At 42.2% G+C, this 18,145-nt stretch overlaps 1 protein-coding gene across 10 annotated transcripts in view; it reads right to left on the bottom strand.

Moving 5' to 3' along the window:
- The window catches only part of CADPS2 (calcium dependent secretion activator 2), a 575,994-nt gene that overhangs the window by 472,047 nt on the left and 85,802 nt on the right, over positions 1 to 18,145 (bottom strand). For 9 of the 10 annotated variants that reach the window (XM_033958190.1, XM_033958192.1, XM_033958189.1 and 6 more), the window contains exon 2: positions 15,363 to 15,476. In XM_033958190.1, coding sequence (XP_033814081.1) covers positions 15,363 to 15,476 — 114 coding nt within the window. Of the gene's footprint in view, positions 1 to 15,362; positions 15,477 to 18,145 lie in introns of those variants that run through there. The other variant, XM_033958198.1, reaches the window with a different exon arrangement.

The raw sequence follows: 18,145 nt of genomic DNA, 5'->3' as shown, positions 1-18,145 counted from the left end.
ACAGTTTTAAGGGTGATAACTTTTAAAGTTGCGGAATCCAGAGGTTCACATGGAGGAAGAAATAAGATAGACATGACTAAAGCTAAATCTCAGGGGGGAATCAACAGATGACGCAGTAGCTTGATAAGTTTAGCCCATGGGAAAAATGTACCATGTTTGGATGTAAAGCCAAGTTCTTTCCTTTCACTAGACCTCTAAAACAGGACATAGCAGTCAACTGATCCTTCAAAGGAGCAAATTCCAGCTCTTTGTCTAACCATCTTGCCCACAATCCAAAATATCTGGAACAAAAGAATGCAGAGGATAAAACACATTTATTTTAACATTGAAACTTGAGGGCAGAAAAAGGCCAAATAGCCCATCCAGCCTGCCCATATACAGTAACCATTATCTCTTCCTCGCTCTCTAAGAGATCCTAAGTGCCTATCCCATGCCTTCTTGAATTCAGACAGTCTCTGTCTCCACCACTTCTTCCAGGAGACTGTTCCATGCTTCTATCACCCTTTCTGTACAAATGTATTTCCTTAGATTACTTCTGAGCCTATCACCTCTTATCATCATCCTATACTCTCTCATTACAGAACTTCCTTTCAAATGAAAGAGACTCGACTCATTCGCATTTATGCCACGTAGGTATTTAAACATCTCTATCATATCTCCCCTCTCCTACCTTTCCTTCAAAGTATACATATTGAGATCTTTAAGTCTGTCCCCATACGCCTTATGATAGAAGACCACAAACCATTTTAGTAGTCTTCCTCTGGACTGACTTCATCCTTTTTATGTCTTTTTGAAGGTGCGGCCTCCAGAATTCTAAATGAGGTCTCACCAGAGTCTTATACAGAGGCATCAATACCTCCTTTTTCCTACTGGCAATACCTCTTCTTTATAGCTTTCACCATCACCTTTTCAATCTGTTTGGCCACCTTAAGATCATCACATACAATCACACCCAAGTCCTACTCTTTTGTCGTGTACATAAGTTCTTCACCCCTAAACTGTACTGTTCCTTTGGGTTTTTGCAGCCCAAACCCATGACCTTGCATTTCTCAGCATTAAATTTTAGCTGCCAAATTTCAGACCATTCTTTAAGCTTTGCTAGGTCCTTTTTCATATTATTCACACCATCCGGAGTGTTTACTCTATTGCAGATTTTGATATTTTCCGCAAAGAGGCAAATCTTGTCCAACAGCTCTTCAGCAATATCGCTTATAAAAATGTTAAAAAGATCAGGCCCAAGAACAGAGCCATGAGGCACACCACTGGTAACATCCCTTTCCTCCTTTGACCACTACCCTCTTGTCTTCCACTCAACCAGTTCCTGAACCAGCCCGTCACATTTATTAGACACCTATGTGGAACACTGTCAATGCCTTTGCTAAAATCTAAATAGACCACATCTAGCGCACTCCCTCTATCCAGTTATCTGGTCACACGGTCAAAGAAACTGATCAGATTTGTCTGACAAGACCTACCTCTAGTGAATCCACGTTGCCTCCGGTCCTGTAATCCACCAGATTCCAGAAATTTCACCATTCTCTGTTTTAAAAGTGTTTCCATTAATTTGCTTACCACAGAAGTCAGACTTACCGACTTGTAATTCTCTACTTCTTATTTACTTCCATTTTTGTGTAGAGCAGGGGTGTCAAAGTCCCTCCTCGAGGGCAGCAATCCAGTCAGGTTTTCAGGATTTCCCCAATGAATATGCATGTGATCTATTACATACCAAGAAAGCAGTGCATGCAAATAGAGCTCATGCATATTCATTGGGGAAATCCTGAAACCCCAACTGGATTGTGGCCCTTGAGGAGGGACTTTGACACCCCTGGTGTAGAGGGACCTCCATCTGCTCTTTTCCAGTCCTCCAATACCACTCCCAACTCAAGAGAAGCACTGAAAATGTCAGTTAGCCACCACAACTTCCCAAAGTTTTCAGCATCCTTGGATATACATCATCCGACCCCATCGCTCCAACTGCTCTTAATTTAGCTAACTCCTCACGAACACAACCCTCTGAAAATCGATCAGGGTCTACCAATCATCCATCCCTATTCACATTTGTCTTTTGCTGTCCCACTCCTGGTGCTTCAGCTGTGAACACAAAACAGAAATATTTGTTAAGCAATTCAGCCTTCAGGCAGTACGGGTTATTTTTTTTTGTTCTGTACCAAAGCAATGATTCACTGATGTCGTAATTTGACATATAAACTATCACCGACTACAGTCTTCCCTAAATATGATTGACTTCTTTATCACAGAATGTGAATTAGAGGCCCGTTAGGGGTCTGAGATGACAGAAGTGCACTTCCCTGCAAGTAATCTGGATTTAGTACAGACCTCAGAAATCAAGCGGAGATGGCAGCTCAACGAAGATAGGCTTAGGGCATGACAGCACTTTGTGCTGGCAGACTTAAGAATGGAAATGGAGAATTAAAATGGAATCTCTCTTTATAATCTGCAGTCAAAAGATATAGCTACAAATTTGATGAAAGGAGCTAATGCATTTTAAAAATACAGAACACAGCTACTGCAGATCCTAGCATCCTACTGTACAACGGATGAGAAGGTGGTACATGTGAAGAGGAACTATGCTGGAAACTACTCCTTTGCCCTCAGGCAAAAGAAACATAAGGTTGCTACAGTAAGGTAAATGTAAAAAGTGAACAAGCAAGCTAAAGTTTAAAAAGCTCACCAGCCAAAAAAAAATAAAAATAGAAAAGATTGTCAACCCTCACTTGACAGTGATGTCTAGTGATTTGCAACACTGAGCTACAAGCCTGAAAATTCTGATTTGATTCACAAATCCACCATACATATACTTGTTTTCATGAGCTAGGATAATAACATCCTACAGGAGTGGTCTTCGCTAATTTTTTGAGCAGGGGACACCTAATTACCTTGCTGACCATTTTACTTTTACAAGATCTGGACGTTCGTTGCATAACCGGGACTTTATTTGCATTTCCTTCTGTAAAAGGCTTTTAATTTAAACAATACTTCCACTGTTTACTTTCACTTCAAGCAGCTAGTTGGGATGCCGACTTTCATCGATTATTAGATAATTCAAATTTTTATTTGCATTTTAGGAAATTACTGAAAGCTAAATTTTGAATATTGAAAGCTAATTTATTGAGGAGTGTGTGGCGCAGTGGTTGAAGCTACCGCCTCAGCACCCTGGGGTTGTGGGTTCAAACCCCACGCTGCTCCTTGTGACCCTGGGCAAGTCACTTAATCCTCCATAGCCCCAGGTACGTTAGATAGATTGTGAGCCCACCGGGACAGATAGGGAAAATGCTTGAGTACCTGATTGTAAAACCACTTAGATAACCTTGATAGGCGGTATATAAAAATCCTAATAAAGTTAAATTTTTGGAAAATTGGCGATTTGTATTTTGCTGTGAATTACTCGGTCCTGTTTTAGGAGTCCTTTTATTAAGGTGAGCTAACCGATTTAGCACGCACTAAATACTAAGACATCCATTATATTCCTAAGGGCATCTTAGCATTTAGCATACGCTAATCTTTGGTGCGCACTAAACCGTTGAGCGTACCTTAATAAAAGGACCACTTATTTTGTTAAACGTACTGATCGGCAAGGTATTGTGATATATATTGAGTACGGCGTACAAACGATCCTACAGCCGTTTCCTACCTCAGCTATGGAACCGACTACCCACACAGATCAGATCGCTAGACTCATAATGACCTTCCGCAGAGCAGTAAATAATAATAATAATAACAGCTTATATACCGCAATACCGTGAAGTTCTATGCGGTTTACAAAAGATTAAGCAAAGGTACAAATTGACTGACTTCAAGAGGGGAAGAAGAAAGAGAAGTAATTAGACAGGAAATTCATTGTTGAGGAGAAAAGTGATCAAAAGGACAGTAGGTCGCTATTGAGAGGAAAGAGATAAGTGGATCAGTTGTCAAGATGTTTTAGGAACAGGTGTGTTTTTAGACGTTTCCTAAATTCCTCATAAGTAGAGGGCGAAAGTAATTGTTCTAGGCCTTTACCCAATGATGCTGCTTGGTGTGAGAGAAGGAATTCATGGTGTTTTTTCAGTTTGCAACCTCTCACTGGGGGGGAAACGAAGTTGGAATGTGAACTTCTCTTGTGTCTGTTGGTTGAGAAGGAGAAAAGGTCAGTAATGTATTTGGGGGCAAGTCCGTGTAATGCTTTAAAGCAGAAACAGGCAAATTTGAACTTTACGTGTGCCTTCATCGGCAGCCAAAGACCTTCCTCTTCCGCCAATCGGGCCATTAAAAAGTGCCTTCTCAATATACTTCTCCTAGTACTCTTCGCTATGACCAGTCTGTTCTCTAGAATAAGCTCTGTTATTGTCTACTGTAACTTATTTGTTGTCATGACTAGTCTGTTTTCAAATGATTGTGAATGTCTACTTGTAACCCGTTCTGAGCTTCTGGGAGAATGGGATAAAAATCGAAATAAATAAATAAATTTTATGTTACGTCATGTTCATTACCAGCAACCAGAATATATGTCATCTTTGCTTTTAATGCCTCGATCACCATCCCTTGTTATTTCCTGAAGAATTATTTTTGGAATTGTCCCTAAATTCTCAGGCACATTCACAGAGCATGGTGACGGCTCAAATGTAGAAATGAAATCATTTCACCAAAAAACATTCACTCAATATATGCCAGAGAAAACTAAAATGAATGTATCCGGGAGATATTAGTTGATCTATATCCCTGGAGAAACTGAGATCTATTTTCTCCATTTACCAGAACAAATATTTGGGGGAAGGATAAGAGTTTTTTTTGTCCTTTTTCTCCGATATACATTGAATGAATGATTTTGGTGAATTGGTATTATTTGACATTCAGCATGTTTGATTTGGGATGAAATCATTGGCATTTAGAAGAAAAATGCTGTCTGTAGCAGTATCTGTGCGGAGACTACTTCCATGGTCAGCTGACTAGACAGTTAGTGAATATGAATGCTTAGTCTCTTAATCCAAAGTTTTGGCTATAGATATCACTCCAGTAACTCCAGTAATCAATCAAACTCGTGGTTATCATTTTCCCCTCCCCTTATCAATCATCCCTTTCTCTCCCCTGTAACCCCCTCCCTTATCACCTTCCCAGATTGAGCATCCCTCTCTCTATCTCCCCTATCCTCCCCTTCCCTAAGCATCTCTCTCCCCACTATCCCCCTCCCCAAAGCAAGCATCTCGCTCTCTCTCTCTCTCCACTACCCCCCACTATCCCTCTCTTCCCAGAGCATGTATATCTCTCTCCTATCTCCCTTCCCCAGAGCATCTCTCTCCCCTATCCCCCCTCCCCAAAGGCATATCTCTTCCCTATCCCCCTCCCCCGAGCAATCATCTTTCCCCTATCCCCCTTCTCCAGAGCAAGCACCTTTTCCCCCTATATCCCCTCCCCTGATCAAGCATCCCTCTCTGTTATTGAGAAAGCATGGGGGAAGCCACTGCTTGCCCTGTATCAGTAGCATGGAATATTGCTACTCCTTGGGTTTTGGCCAGGTACTAGTGACCTGGATTAGCCACCGTGAGAACAGACTACTGGGTTTGATGGACCATTGGTCTGACCCAGTAAGGCTATTCTTAAGTTCTCTCCCCTATCTCCCTCTCCTGATCAAGCACCCCTTTTTCTCTCTCTTTCCACTATTCCCTCTCCCTAGAGCAAGCATCTCTCTCCCCCTATATCCTCCTCCCTTAATCAAAGATCCCTCTCTATTATCCCCCCCACAGCAAGCATCTCTCAATCCCCTATCCCCCTCTCTTGATTAAGCATCTTTCGCCCATCCCCCTCCCCTGAACAAGCATCCCTCTCTCTCCACCCTATCCTTTCTTCTCCAAGCTTATCTCCCTCCACTATCCCCCATCCCCAGAGCAAGCATCTCTCTCTCCCCCCCTATAATTCCCTCCCCTGAGTAAACATCTCAGCCACCATTTCACTCTTATGCCTTTCCCCCCTTCCATTTCTCCTCCCTTGGGTCAGGCAGGTTTTCCTAACTTCCCCCCCCCCCCCCCCCCCCGGTGCTGTAAACACATGGTCTTCATCGGCAATTAATGCAGACCCACAGCAGGCAGTCCTGAAGCCTTCCTTTCACCAGTCCTGCCTGCACGGCAACGGGATGATGCTGTCAGAGAAGGTGAGAGAAGGCCCCCGGCTGTCTAATGTCAGACTGCCTTAATCTTCGACGTAGAGTCACAAATTTACAACACTTGGTTGGGGGGGGAGGTAGGAGAAATCATAGAAACATGATGGCAGAAAAAGGCCAAATGGCCCATCTAGTCTGCCCATCCGCAGTAACCATTATCTCTTTCCCTATTGGCTAAGGCTCTTAACATTTGCATCTCCTCGTCTTACAGGCTAAGGCTCTTTACACCTGCATTGTGATGTCATAGAACTTTATGGTTATAGAAACATTGTAACATGATGGCAGATAAAGGCCAAATGCTTCCCATCCGCAGTAACCATTATCTCTTTCTCTCTCCGAGAGATCCCACATGCCTATCCCAGGCCCTTTTGAAATCAGACAGTCTCTGTCTCCACCACCTCTTCTGGGAGACTGTTCCACACATCTACCACCCTTTCCATAAAAAAGTATTTCCTTAGATTACTCTGGAGCCTATCACCGCTTAACATCATCCTATGCCCTCTCATTCCAGAGCTTCCTTTCAAATGAGAGAAACTCGACTCATGCGCTTTTACATCACATAGGTATTTAAACATCTCTATCCTATCTCCCCTCTCCCACTTTCCTCCAAAGTATACATACCTAGATCTTTAAGTCTGTCCCCATACGCCTTATGACGAAAACCAAGCATCATTTTAGTAGCCTTTCTCTGGACCGACTCCATAAGAACATAAGAACATAAGCAATGCCTCTGCCGGGTCAGACCTGAGGTCCATCGTGCCCAGCAGTCCGCTCATGCGGCGGCCCAACAAGTCCAGGACCTGTGCAGTAATCCTCTATCTATACCCCTCTATCCCCTTTTCCAACAGGAAATTGTCCAATCCTTTCTTAAACCCCAGTACCGTACTCTGCCCTATTACGTCCTCTGGAAGCGCATTCCAGGTGTCCACCACCCGCTGAGTAAAGAAAAACTTCCTAGCATTTGTTTTGAATCTATCCCCTTCCAATTTTTCCGAATGCCCTCTTGTTCTTTTATGTTTTGAAAATTTGAAGAATCTATCTCTCTCTACTTTCTCTATGCCCTTCATGATCTTGTAGGTCTCTATCATGTCTCCTCTGAGTCTCCGCTTTTCCAGGGAGAAGAGCTCCAGCCTCTCCAATCTTTCAGTGTATGAAAGGTTTTCCATGCCCTTAATCATTCGTGTCGCTCTCCTCTGGACCCTCTCATGTATTGCCATATCCTTCTTAAGGTAAGGTGACCAATACTGAACACAGTATTCCAGGTGCGGGCGCACCATTGCCCGATACAACGGCAGGATGACTTCTTTTGTTCTGGTCGTAATACCATTTTTAATAATACCCAACATTCTGTTTGCCTTCTTCGCGGCTGCTGCGCATTGCGCCGTTGACTTCATTGTTGTATCCACCAGTACACCCAAATCTCTTTCAAGGTTACTTCCCTCTAATACTAATCCGCCCATTTGGTAACTGAACATCAGATTCTTTCTCCCTATATGCATGACCTTGCATTTCCCTACATTGAATTTCATCTGCCATTTATTCGCCCACTCCTCCAGTTTGTTTAGGTCCCTTTGTAGGTCCTCACACTCTTCCGTAGTTCTAACCCTTCTACAGAGTTTAGTGTCGTCTGCAAATTTTATAACTTCACATTTCGTCCCCGTTTCCAGGTCATTAATAAATATATTGAACAGCAGCGGTCCAAGTATAAACCCCTGCGGATCTCCGCTCGTGACTTTCCTCCAGCCCAAGTAGTGACCCTTCACTCCAACCCTCTGTCTCCTGCCTGTCAACCAGTGTTTGATCCATCTGTGTACGTCCCCTTCCACCCCGTGGTTTCACAGCTTCCTAAGTAGCCGCTCATGGGGTACCTTGTCAAAGGCCTTTTGGAAGTCAAGGTAAATGATGTCTACAGGTTCCCCTTTGTCCAACTGGCTGTTTACCCCCTCAAAGAAGTGCAGTAAGTTTGTTTGGCACGATCTTTCCTTGCAGAAGCCATGTTGGCTCGCTTTCATCAGCCCATTTTTTTCGATGTGCTCACAGATGCTGTCCTTTATCAGTGCTTCTACCATCTTGCCTGGAACCGATGTCAAACTTACCGGCCTATAGTTTCCCGGGTCTCCTCTTGACCCCTTTTTAAAGATAGGTGTAACATTTGCTATCTTCCAGTCCTCCAGAATCTCTCCAGTTTTCAAGGATAGGTTGCAAACTCGTTGGAGTAATCCCGCTATCTCATTTCTTAGTTCTTTTAGTATCCTAGGGTGGATTCCGTCCGGGCCTGGTGATTTGTCGCTTTTCAATCTATCTATCTGTTGGAGGACATCTTCATGGCTCACCTCTATTGCTGACAGTTTTTCTTCTTGGTCACCATGGAAGATCACGTCGGGTTCCGGTACACTGATTGTGTCCTCGCTTGTGAAGACTGACGAGAAGAATTTGTTTAACCTGTCGGCTACCTCTTTTTGCTCCTTTATCACTCCCTTTTTGTCTCCATCATCCAACGGTCCTACTTCCTCCCTCGCCGGTTTCTTCCCCTTAACATATCTGAAGAATGATTTGAAGTTTTTTGCCTCCCTGGCCAGTCTCTCTTCGTATTCTCTTTTCGCTCTCCTAACCACTTGATGACATTCTCTTTGGCGTTTCCTGTGTTCATTCCAGTTTTCCCCCGTTTGGTCCTTTTTCCATTTCCGGAATGATTTTTTCTTGTCTCCTATCGCTTTCTTCACCTCATTGTTTATCCATGCGGGGTCTTTTGTTCGGTTTTTTTTTGCACCCTTGTCTAAATCTGGGGATGTACATATGTTGTGCTTCTTGCACTGTGCCCTTGAATAGAGACCAGGCTTGCTCTACAGTTTCTGTTTTCCTTGAGCTGTTTCTAAGTTTTTTTCTTACCATTGCTCGCATAGCATCATAGTTCCCTTTCTTGAAGTTGAATGTTGTCACTGTGGTTTTCTTCCCTTTTGCTGTACTTACTCCTAATTTGTACTGGATCATGTTGTGATCGCTGTTTCCTAGTGGCCCTACTACTTCCACTTCTTTTGCAGGTCCCCCTATTCCGTTGAGGATTAGGTCAAGAGTGGCATATCCTCTTGTTGGTTCCTTGACAAGCTGATCCATAAAGCAGTGCCTCACAGCCTCTAAGAATTCTGTTTCCCTTGCACAGTTTGAGTTTCCAATATTCCAGTTAAAATCTCCCATTACTGTCACATTCCTGTTTTTGCCTTCCCGCCTCAATTCTGCTGCCAGATCTTTGTCGTTTGCTTCCGTTTGTCCAGGTGGACGATAGTATAGACCCAATCTTATGTCAAAGCCACTTTTTCCTGGTAATTTGACCCATAATGACTCCAGTCCTTCCGCCTTTGGTTCTATATCCACTCCGGACGAGGGAATGGTGTCTTATGTATAGTGCTATTCCTCCACCCTTCTTGTGGGTCCTGTCTCTTCTATAGAGTTTGTACCCTGGTAGCACTACGTCCCATTGGTTATCCTCGTTCCACCATGTTTCTGTGATTCCAATGATGTCTAGGTTTTCTTTTTTGGCTATGGCTTTTAATTCTCCCATTTTGGACTTTAGGCTCCTTGCATTAGCGTACAAGCAATTTAAGTCCTGGTCGTTTCTTTTCTCTGCTGGTTTTACATGTGTTTTGCTCCTCTTACCATCCCCTATTTGGGCTGCCAGTCCCTCATTTCTGTTCCTTTCTTCCTTATTTTTTGGTGTATCTTTTCTGTTCCTTTCTTCCTCATTTTTTGGTGTATCTTTTTCGTCTGCAACCTGATTTCCTGATCTCTCCTGTTCCTCTAATTTTATCTGTTTGCCCTTTTTGTTGGTCAACAGCTTCTGTTGTTCGTCTCTTGCCTGTTCCCAGCATTTTTCCCACTCAGTATCTTCTTTGGATACTCTTGTCCGAACCGTCGACGTCAGGTCGACTATCGGCTTTCCCCTTCTTCTCAGTTTAAAGCCTGCTCAATTCCTCTCTTGACGTTGTTTGCTAGCAGTCTCGTTCCTGCCTTGCTCAGGTGTTGTCCGTCCCTCCTGAAGAGCTTGTTCTTCCCCCAAAAAGTTGTCCAGTTCCTTTTTATATCTTTTTGAAGGTGCAGATCTGTGGAGAGTGGGAGCAGAGACACACAAAAACCCCCAAAATGATGGCAGGAGCCACCAAGAGGTCTCTAAGGACTGCTATTGTCTGCAGACCTTGCATTGAAAACCACTGGCCTATAGGGTTCTGAAAATCCACTCACTTTAAGCCAGTGGCTTTTGACTCCTGGAATTCAGATTTGGATTAGCAGTGGACTCATGCTCTAAGCATAGAGCATATGATTAGTCCAGTTCTGGATTTCTGACAACCTCATCTTGAAGCATTATGGGTATACAGCTCTGATTTTAAAAAAAGTAGAATCAAAGGCTACAAAAAAAAAAAAAAAAAAGACATTGTTTTAGGATGCAAGATCAAAAGCAAGATCAAAACCAGGATTGACAAGAAGTCTCCCTGCTGCAACTGGGTAACTGTAGCTGGTGCAACTGTGAGAAATAGCCCCATGGTAGTGTGCAGGGAGAAGAATAATGAGACAGCTGCATCAGGGAGGGCTAGGCAAAAATAGAGGAGAAGATGGTGAGAAGCAAGAGATATTTAGTGGGGAAAAAGGGAGAAAGAACATATGGTAAGAGACTTTGAAGAAATTTTGATTCCCCAACCATCTGAATTATTTAGTACAATACCGGGTACTCTGATGTTGTTATATAAATTACTACTATGATACCACTTATGAAAAAGCAGGATGGCTTGACTGGAATAAGAATTTATTAAGGGGAAGATTCAGAATGGAAGTGGGTGGAAAAAATACCTTTAGCTAAGAAAAGCAGTGGATTACCATTTGTATTGTCAGACAAATGTAGCAGATTGTATCTAATTAATAAATAGCAATGCATAATTTGAGTGCAAGCTATATGAAACGCCAAAGTCCTACATAAAATCTAAAAGCATATAAACACATGCCTACTACAAGTCTGGGCAAAATGATCGTAAAACATAATTACCGAACACACAGACAAACACGGTTAATGGGACAGAATCAACACAGATTCAGCCAAGGAAATCCTGATTGATAATGGTGAGCCAGTTGATAGAGGGATATTTCGATATGATGTCCAAATCAAAGTCTAGACCTTTTGTGGAACACGCACAAAAATCCAGCAGCGAACATGACCATTTCCAAAACAGGAAAAGTCTATCTTTTTTGTTTCAAAAATGGCCATTTCTTACATGTGCTTGTCCTCAGTGTGTCTATCTCTTGGAACCATTTTAGAAAAAAAACACATCCCCCAAAAAATGCAAATAATAATTGTGTGACAGGGTATTTATTCTGTCACCAGCCAGCAGAGGGAAGTCTCAGCATTATTTATTTATTTGGTTGGTTTTATATCCCACCCTCTCCAATGAGCTCAGAACAGGTAACGAGGTTGACATACATAATGTATAGACATACAAATTATGAATTTACATGTGTACACTAACGTCAGATATACAGTCAAGTTTAGTATATAATTTGGTCTTTTTAAGTTAACAAACGGTTATTTACATCTTCAGTTAACAAACAAGAGTGGATCTAGTTCAGCATACATTAGAATACATATAGTTGGAAGGGAGTGATTGGATTTATGGGAAGAGGTACGTTTTTAATTGCTTTCCTGAAGTTCGGAAGCCCTTTAGAAGAAGGAGCTCATTTGAATAAAGATGTTACAAAGACACCTGGGAGCTCTCTACTCACCCTGAGTGAAAAAGGAATTTGAAAACAAGAGTTCCAGAACAAAGACCTAGGAAAAGCAAGAGCCAGGGGTAGAATACTGACAAAAGCCTAACCTTCGGTAAGCCTGACCTTGACCAGCCTGTGACTGATATAGCTTTGAGTACTCAAGCTTGACAACCAGTCATGACCGGTGGAGGGTGTCCAAATGACCAGGAGAATATTCAGGGAGACAGAGTGATCAGGAGTATCCTCACGGAGTGACTGGTAACAACAGTATCTATGGTTTCCTGGCTGATGGTGACCATTGAGTGACCAGTGGAGGGACTGGTAATGGTACTGAAAGAAGCCAGAAGTCCTGTGAGGGTTGAAGAGGACTCACTGGTGACCAGAGGTACCGGTGGAGACAGGAGCAATCTTTGATGGCAAGAAAGAAGTTGCTGATGGAAGGAAAAGAAGACCAGAGGAACATTTACAATATGTGTCAGTGGTGGGTTGCCAAAACCAACTAAGAGGAATCCAGGAAGAATAACAAACACCCCCACGTGAGGAGGCAAGGGAGAGGCTGTGGGCTAAGAAAAATTAGCTTCACCTCATCAGATACCTGAAGAGGTTTATTCAGTGCTGGACAAGCAGGATTTTATTTTCTGTGAGCTTAAACTACAATCACCTGACAAACAGGCAAAACCCTGAGAGAGTGGTTACTAAACCTAACCTCTCAAGACAAGGAACTGGTCGACACAGGATGTTGTCCTTACATGCCCGGTTTTGAGGGGAAGGAAATGTGATAGGGTGTATATCCCATAACCATCCAGCAGAGGGAAGTTTCAGCATTAGAAGGAGCTCATATGAATTTATATGCTGCAAAGACAACTGGGAGCTCTCTATTCACCCTGAGTGAAAAAGGAATTTGAAAACAAGAATTCCAGAACAAAGAGCTGGGAAAGCAAGAACTCCTTCTGGAGCTCAGGTGACTTGTGAGGGGAGGAATGCTGGTGAAAGCCTAACCCTTGGTAAGCCTGACTTTTGGCCTGTGACCAATAGAACTGGGGTGACTGGAGAGTACTCAAGCTTGACGACTGGCCGTGATTGGTGGAGTGTGTTCGAGTGAACAAGAGTCCTCAAGTAGAGCCCGAGTGACCAGGAGTGTTCTCAGGGAGTGACCAGTAACAGGAAAGTCCATGGGGGACCAGTGGTATCCTGGCTGATGGTGACTGGCAGAAGGACTGTCGGGATTGTTGGCAACCAGTGAAGAGACTAGTAAAGATACTTGAAGCAGCCTGAAGAAACAGAAACCCTTGACTGATGGTGACTGGTGAGTGACCGGCAGAGGGTCTGGTAATGGTACCAGAAGCCGTGTAAAGGTTGAAGATACCCGGTCATAACCAGAGAGTCTGGTGAAGTCTAGAGTGATCTTTGGTGGTCAGAGTAACCAGAGAAGTGTGTTCGGAGGAGCCTGGTCGTGTTTTTAGGAAAGCATAGAGTGGTGAACTGTGTAGAAGAACCTGGTGGAGGAAGGAAAAAAAGAACAGAAGAACCTGGTGGTGGCGAAGTAATGGGAGGTGACTGCTTGGCCTGTTCATAAATTGTTAGGGCCCAATTAGCACTAATTATCTCATTAACCAATTGAATTGCATGCACAAATTGGGCATATGCCAAATTTGCATGTGCAATTTTGAGTGCCATATATAGAATCTGACCTTAAGTACCAGAAATGGATAAACTGCATACAACAAAATATAAAACTGTTCTAGTATAAATACGCCTTACCTAATAACTCATTTTAATAATCTACATGAATTTTCGTTCAACAATTCATTTAGGCAAATTAAATCAAACCATTTTAATTAGTAGAATTTTAGAAAACTGCAAAAACTTTTTTTTCCATATTTGATAAACATGCAGTCCCCGGGTTACAAACGTCCAACTTACATTGGACTCATACTTATGAAACGGGATCCTACCTCTCCTTTTGTGTCCCAATGCACCCTTCCTCATCCTGAGAAAACAAAAAAAAACTCTGTGGAGTGACGATGTTCCTAAATGGACTTTATTTGAAAGTATCAAAGTTCCAAAGGTACACTAAAATCATCCACATAAAATAATTCCATCCACATAAAAGTAAATCATCCACATAAGAGCCTTAAAGGGCTTTTATGTGGATGGAATTATTTTATGTGGATGATTTTAGTGTACCTTTGGAACTTTGATACTTTCAAATAGAGTCCATTTAGGAACATCGTCACTCCACAGAGTTGTTTTTTTTTTGGTTTTCTCTGGATTTTCTTCTTTGTGAATATTTTGGGGTCAATTCCTTTTGTTTTTTTCCCTTCCTCATCCTGGCCAGCTGCACTTCTCGTCACAAAGCTGCAAGCAGCGGCTCCTACATGCCGCCCGTAGCTGACCCAGAAGCCTTCTGTTTGAGGTCACAGGGAAGACTTCCGGGTCAGCCGCAGGCCATGTGTAGGAACCATGACTGCGTATCTGTGAAAAGAAGTGTGGCTGGGAAGGAGGAGCTGGCCAGAACAGCAGTGCATACTAAGGGGGGGAGGGGAATAGTGTGCCCCAGGTGCAGTGTGTGAACTTCTTCCAGAAGTGGCAGCATTCACAATTCACTGCTCTGCTGGCATCAGGCCTTTGTCTCTGCTGGGTCCTGCCAGGACCCAGCAGAGTCAAGGACCTAGGAGTTAAGGAGACCTAGGACTAGGGACTGGACCAAGAGCTGGAATTGTTTTCTGTCGAAGACAGTGAAAGGATCTGTCAAAGACAGTGAAAGGATCAAGCCACAGGCAGCCAATAGCAAAACCAAAAGCTACCAGAGCTTTTAGTTCTCTTTCTTTACCTGGTCTACTAGAGACGAAGAAATACTTTCAGACTATATATGCATTGGCATATATAGTGGAGGAACCAGCAATTTGCTCTGTCACTCCCTATTGGAAGAAGGGTATATTTCTCACTGGTCCGGACTGGTCTAGCATGGATGAAGAACATCATTACATTAACATATTCTACTTTAGCACCATTTTCAAAGAGGATTAAATTGATCTGACTATGGGAATAATGCCTAATGTACTGCAAAGTTTGCACAGAAAAGTAATTTATTAAAAGGGATTAGAAAACGTTCCTTGTAAATGCAATCTCACAAAAGAATAACCAGTGTTTTAGCTGCTATTAAAGAATTCACTTAAAACATATGGTGAAAAAGATAACAATTGCCAGCCATATCAAAAAAGTGTCAAATTTTTCTTTTGTGCCAGGGTCCTTTTAAACAAGTGGATATTTTCCAATTCTGTTTATCTCCTCTGTTCAGGCGGCTGGATTTTCAGCTTTCAAATTATTTAAATTTAAAAAAAGCCCAGCATAACAGGTGTACTGTGAGCATTTAAAACCTTGAAATGTAACACAAATGTGTCTCAAAGTTAGAAGGAAGAACACCATGCCTTCATTTAAAAAAAAACAAAACCCAACTCACCTGATAGTAACTTCGAACTGCATTGCAGAAAGCTTCATCTGCTACAATTTGTGTCTCCCCATTCAAAAAGGCCTGAAATCGTTCCTTTATTATCTGTAGTTGCTGCTTATTGAGCTAAAAGTAAAAATAATAATAATTAGCATCTAAAAAATAGGTTTATTCCATGAAAATTCAAAAATCAAACATTTATATTCTTACTACAAACAACAAACTCATGGTAACAGGCAGAAAATATATTAAAAGTACACTTTGGGCCATATTCTATATATGGACCAACTAGAATGGCACTTAGCTCAATTCTATATAAGGCACATGCCATATATAGAATAGTTAGACATAGGCCCTCAAACTAACATCTCACCCTTAATATAAAATCATTATAGGAAAAAAGAAGGGAAATAAGATGATCATGAAAATATGTGAATATATCTCAGATTTCCATCATAATACACGGAACATTGTTCCTTTCAAAAAAATCCTTTAAATGTTTATCAAAATCTTAACATGCTATACGTTGATTTTGCAAACATTGAAAATACTATAGGGATTGAGCATGTCATAAATTTGAAGAACTCAGATCATAGGATCTCCTATGATCTAGGGTGACAGGTCAAAAGTGTGCGACAACAAAGGCATGCCGACAACCCAGCGCAGACAACTGAGCGCAAGGCAGAAGCACACAGAAGAAAAACAGTATTTTAAGGGGCTCTGAAGGGGGGTGTGAGGGGAACCCCCCCACACTTTACTTAACAGAGATCGCGCCGGCGTTGTGGGGGGTTTGGGGGATTGTAACCCCCCTCATTTACTGGAAACTTAACTTTTTCCCTCTTTTTTAGGGAAAAAGTGAAGTTTTCAGAATGTGGGGGGTTACATCCCCCTAATACATATACTCTCAGGAAAAGGGTCAGTTAAACTCCAATTATATTACCTCTAAATCAGAACCCCATATGGACAACAAACCTCCCCTCTGCAACACTAAAAGCCTGTTAATGTTGCAGAGGGGAGGTCTCTGTTAAGTAAAGTGGGGGGTTCCCCTTCACACCCCCCGTCGGAGCCCCTTAAAATACTGTTTTTCTTCAGCGCGCTTCCGCCTTGCACTCAGTTGTCTGCGCTGGGTTGTCATCACGCGCTTTTGTCTATGAACCATGATCTAGATATCATTTTAGGTCCGCATCCTGTGCTCTGTTTTTTAATCAAGTCAAAAGTGTGTGCTACTATCTAAACATTAATATGAATGTTCATAAATCTTTATGGTGGTGAAACCTCTTCAACTTAGCCCTTGAGCGTTATATAAAACATAAGTTTTTTTTATGTAGGATGTTACCATAATAGAAACAAAGAAGGTAGCACTTATCTTAATGTGGAATTAACCAAAGTCAGCGCCGAGACTGCCATGCAGACTCCAAATTCTGGGAATTATTCTAGACTTACAGCTATCTATGAGAAAGCAAGTAAACAAACTAGTTCAAATGGTATTTAATAGACTGAAAAAATTGAGATGAATTAGGTACTCTGTTCAGCTGTTTGCAAATCACAAATAAAGTATTCCATTTCGATCTGGTTTTTATACAGCTTTCCCAAAGATTTGGCTGCCTTTGTTTTTATATGGGAAGATAATTGGATGGTCTTTCAGACATGGGTGTAGAAAAGAACCAACACAATGTAGTAGACGAACAGGAAAATAAGTGCCTTTTAAATGTTCAACATGTTCCTTGATGCCAACAGCAATGACAGATTGTTCACCCTCTCCAAGGTAGGGAGAACGAGAGGACACTCTCTAAAGTTGAAAGGGGATAGATTCCATACAAACGTAAGGAAATTCTTCTTCACCCAGAGAGTGGTAGAAAACTGGAATGCTCTTCCGGAGTCTGTTATTGGGGGGATTCAAGACAAAGTTGGACAAGTTCCTGCTAAACTGGAACGTACTCAGGTGAGGCTGGACTCATTTAGAGCACTGGTCTTTGACCTGGAGGCTATTGCGTGAACGGACTGCTGGGCACGATGGACCACTGGTCTTACCCAGCAGCGGCAATTCTTATGTTCTTTTTTTGCTTGAACATCTGACTCTCTTGGTGCAGGCAATTATATTGTCCTCCCTTGATTATGGCAACCTTTTGAATGCTGGCTGTTCTGAAGGTTGTTTAAATTGCCTTCAATTACTGCAGAATATAGCAGCTAAATTTATGGGGGGGGTTTACCCCTTATTTCACACAAAACTCCACTGGATACCAATTCATGCTTGATGTAAATTTAAAATGTGTACAGCTGTCTTCCAAATCTTCAATAGGATGGCACCCATGAAGGATTTGACTGCTTTAGAATTGTCAAAGAGTAATCGTGTCTCAAAAGATTTGCAAATTTTATTTCTATCTGCTTGAAAATTTCACGTCAAGCGATATATCAAGCTGTTAAACTCTAGATCAGTAGTTCCCAACCCTGTCCTGGAGGACCACCAGGCCAATCGGGTTTTCAGGCTAGCCCTAATGAATATGCATGAGAGAGATTTGCATATAATGGAAGTGAGAGGCTCCATGCTTATTCATTAGGGCTATCCTGAAAACCCGATTGGCCTGGTGGTCCTCCAGGACAGGGTTGGGAACCACTGCTCTAGATTGCTCTCCCAGTGGCTCTGAGAACGGAACCTTCTTATATAAAGTTCTGTAAATTACTGAAAACATCTCTCTTAAGAAGGGAAAAGTAATATGTAGAAATAAAACGAAACAAAAATAATCCAAAGTGATATGTTTTTTATTGGACTAACTAGAGCATGGTTAGATTAGCTT

Source organism: Geotrypetes seraphini, chromosome 9, assembly GCF_902459505.1.
Source record: "Geotrypetes seraphini chromosome 9, aGeoSer1.1, whole genome shotgun sequence".
In the NCBI taxonomy this organism is placed as follows: domain Eukaryota; kingdom Metazoa; phylum Chordata; class Amphibia; order Gymnophiona; family Dermophiidae; genus Geotrypetes; species Geotrypetes seraphini.
This window is presented reverse-complemented; position numbering and strand designations above follow the sequence as displayed.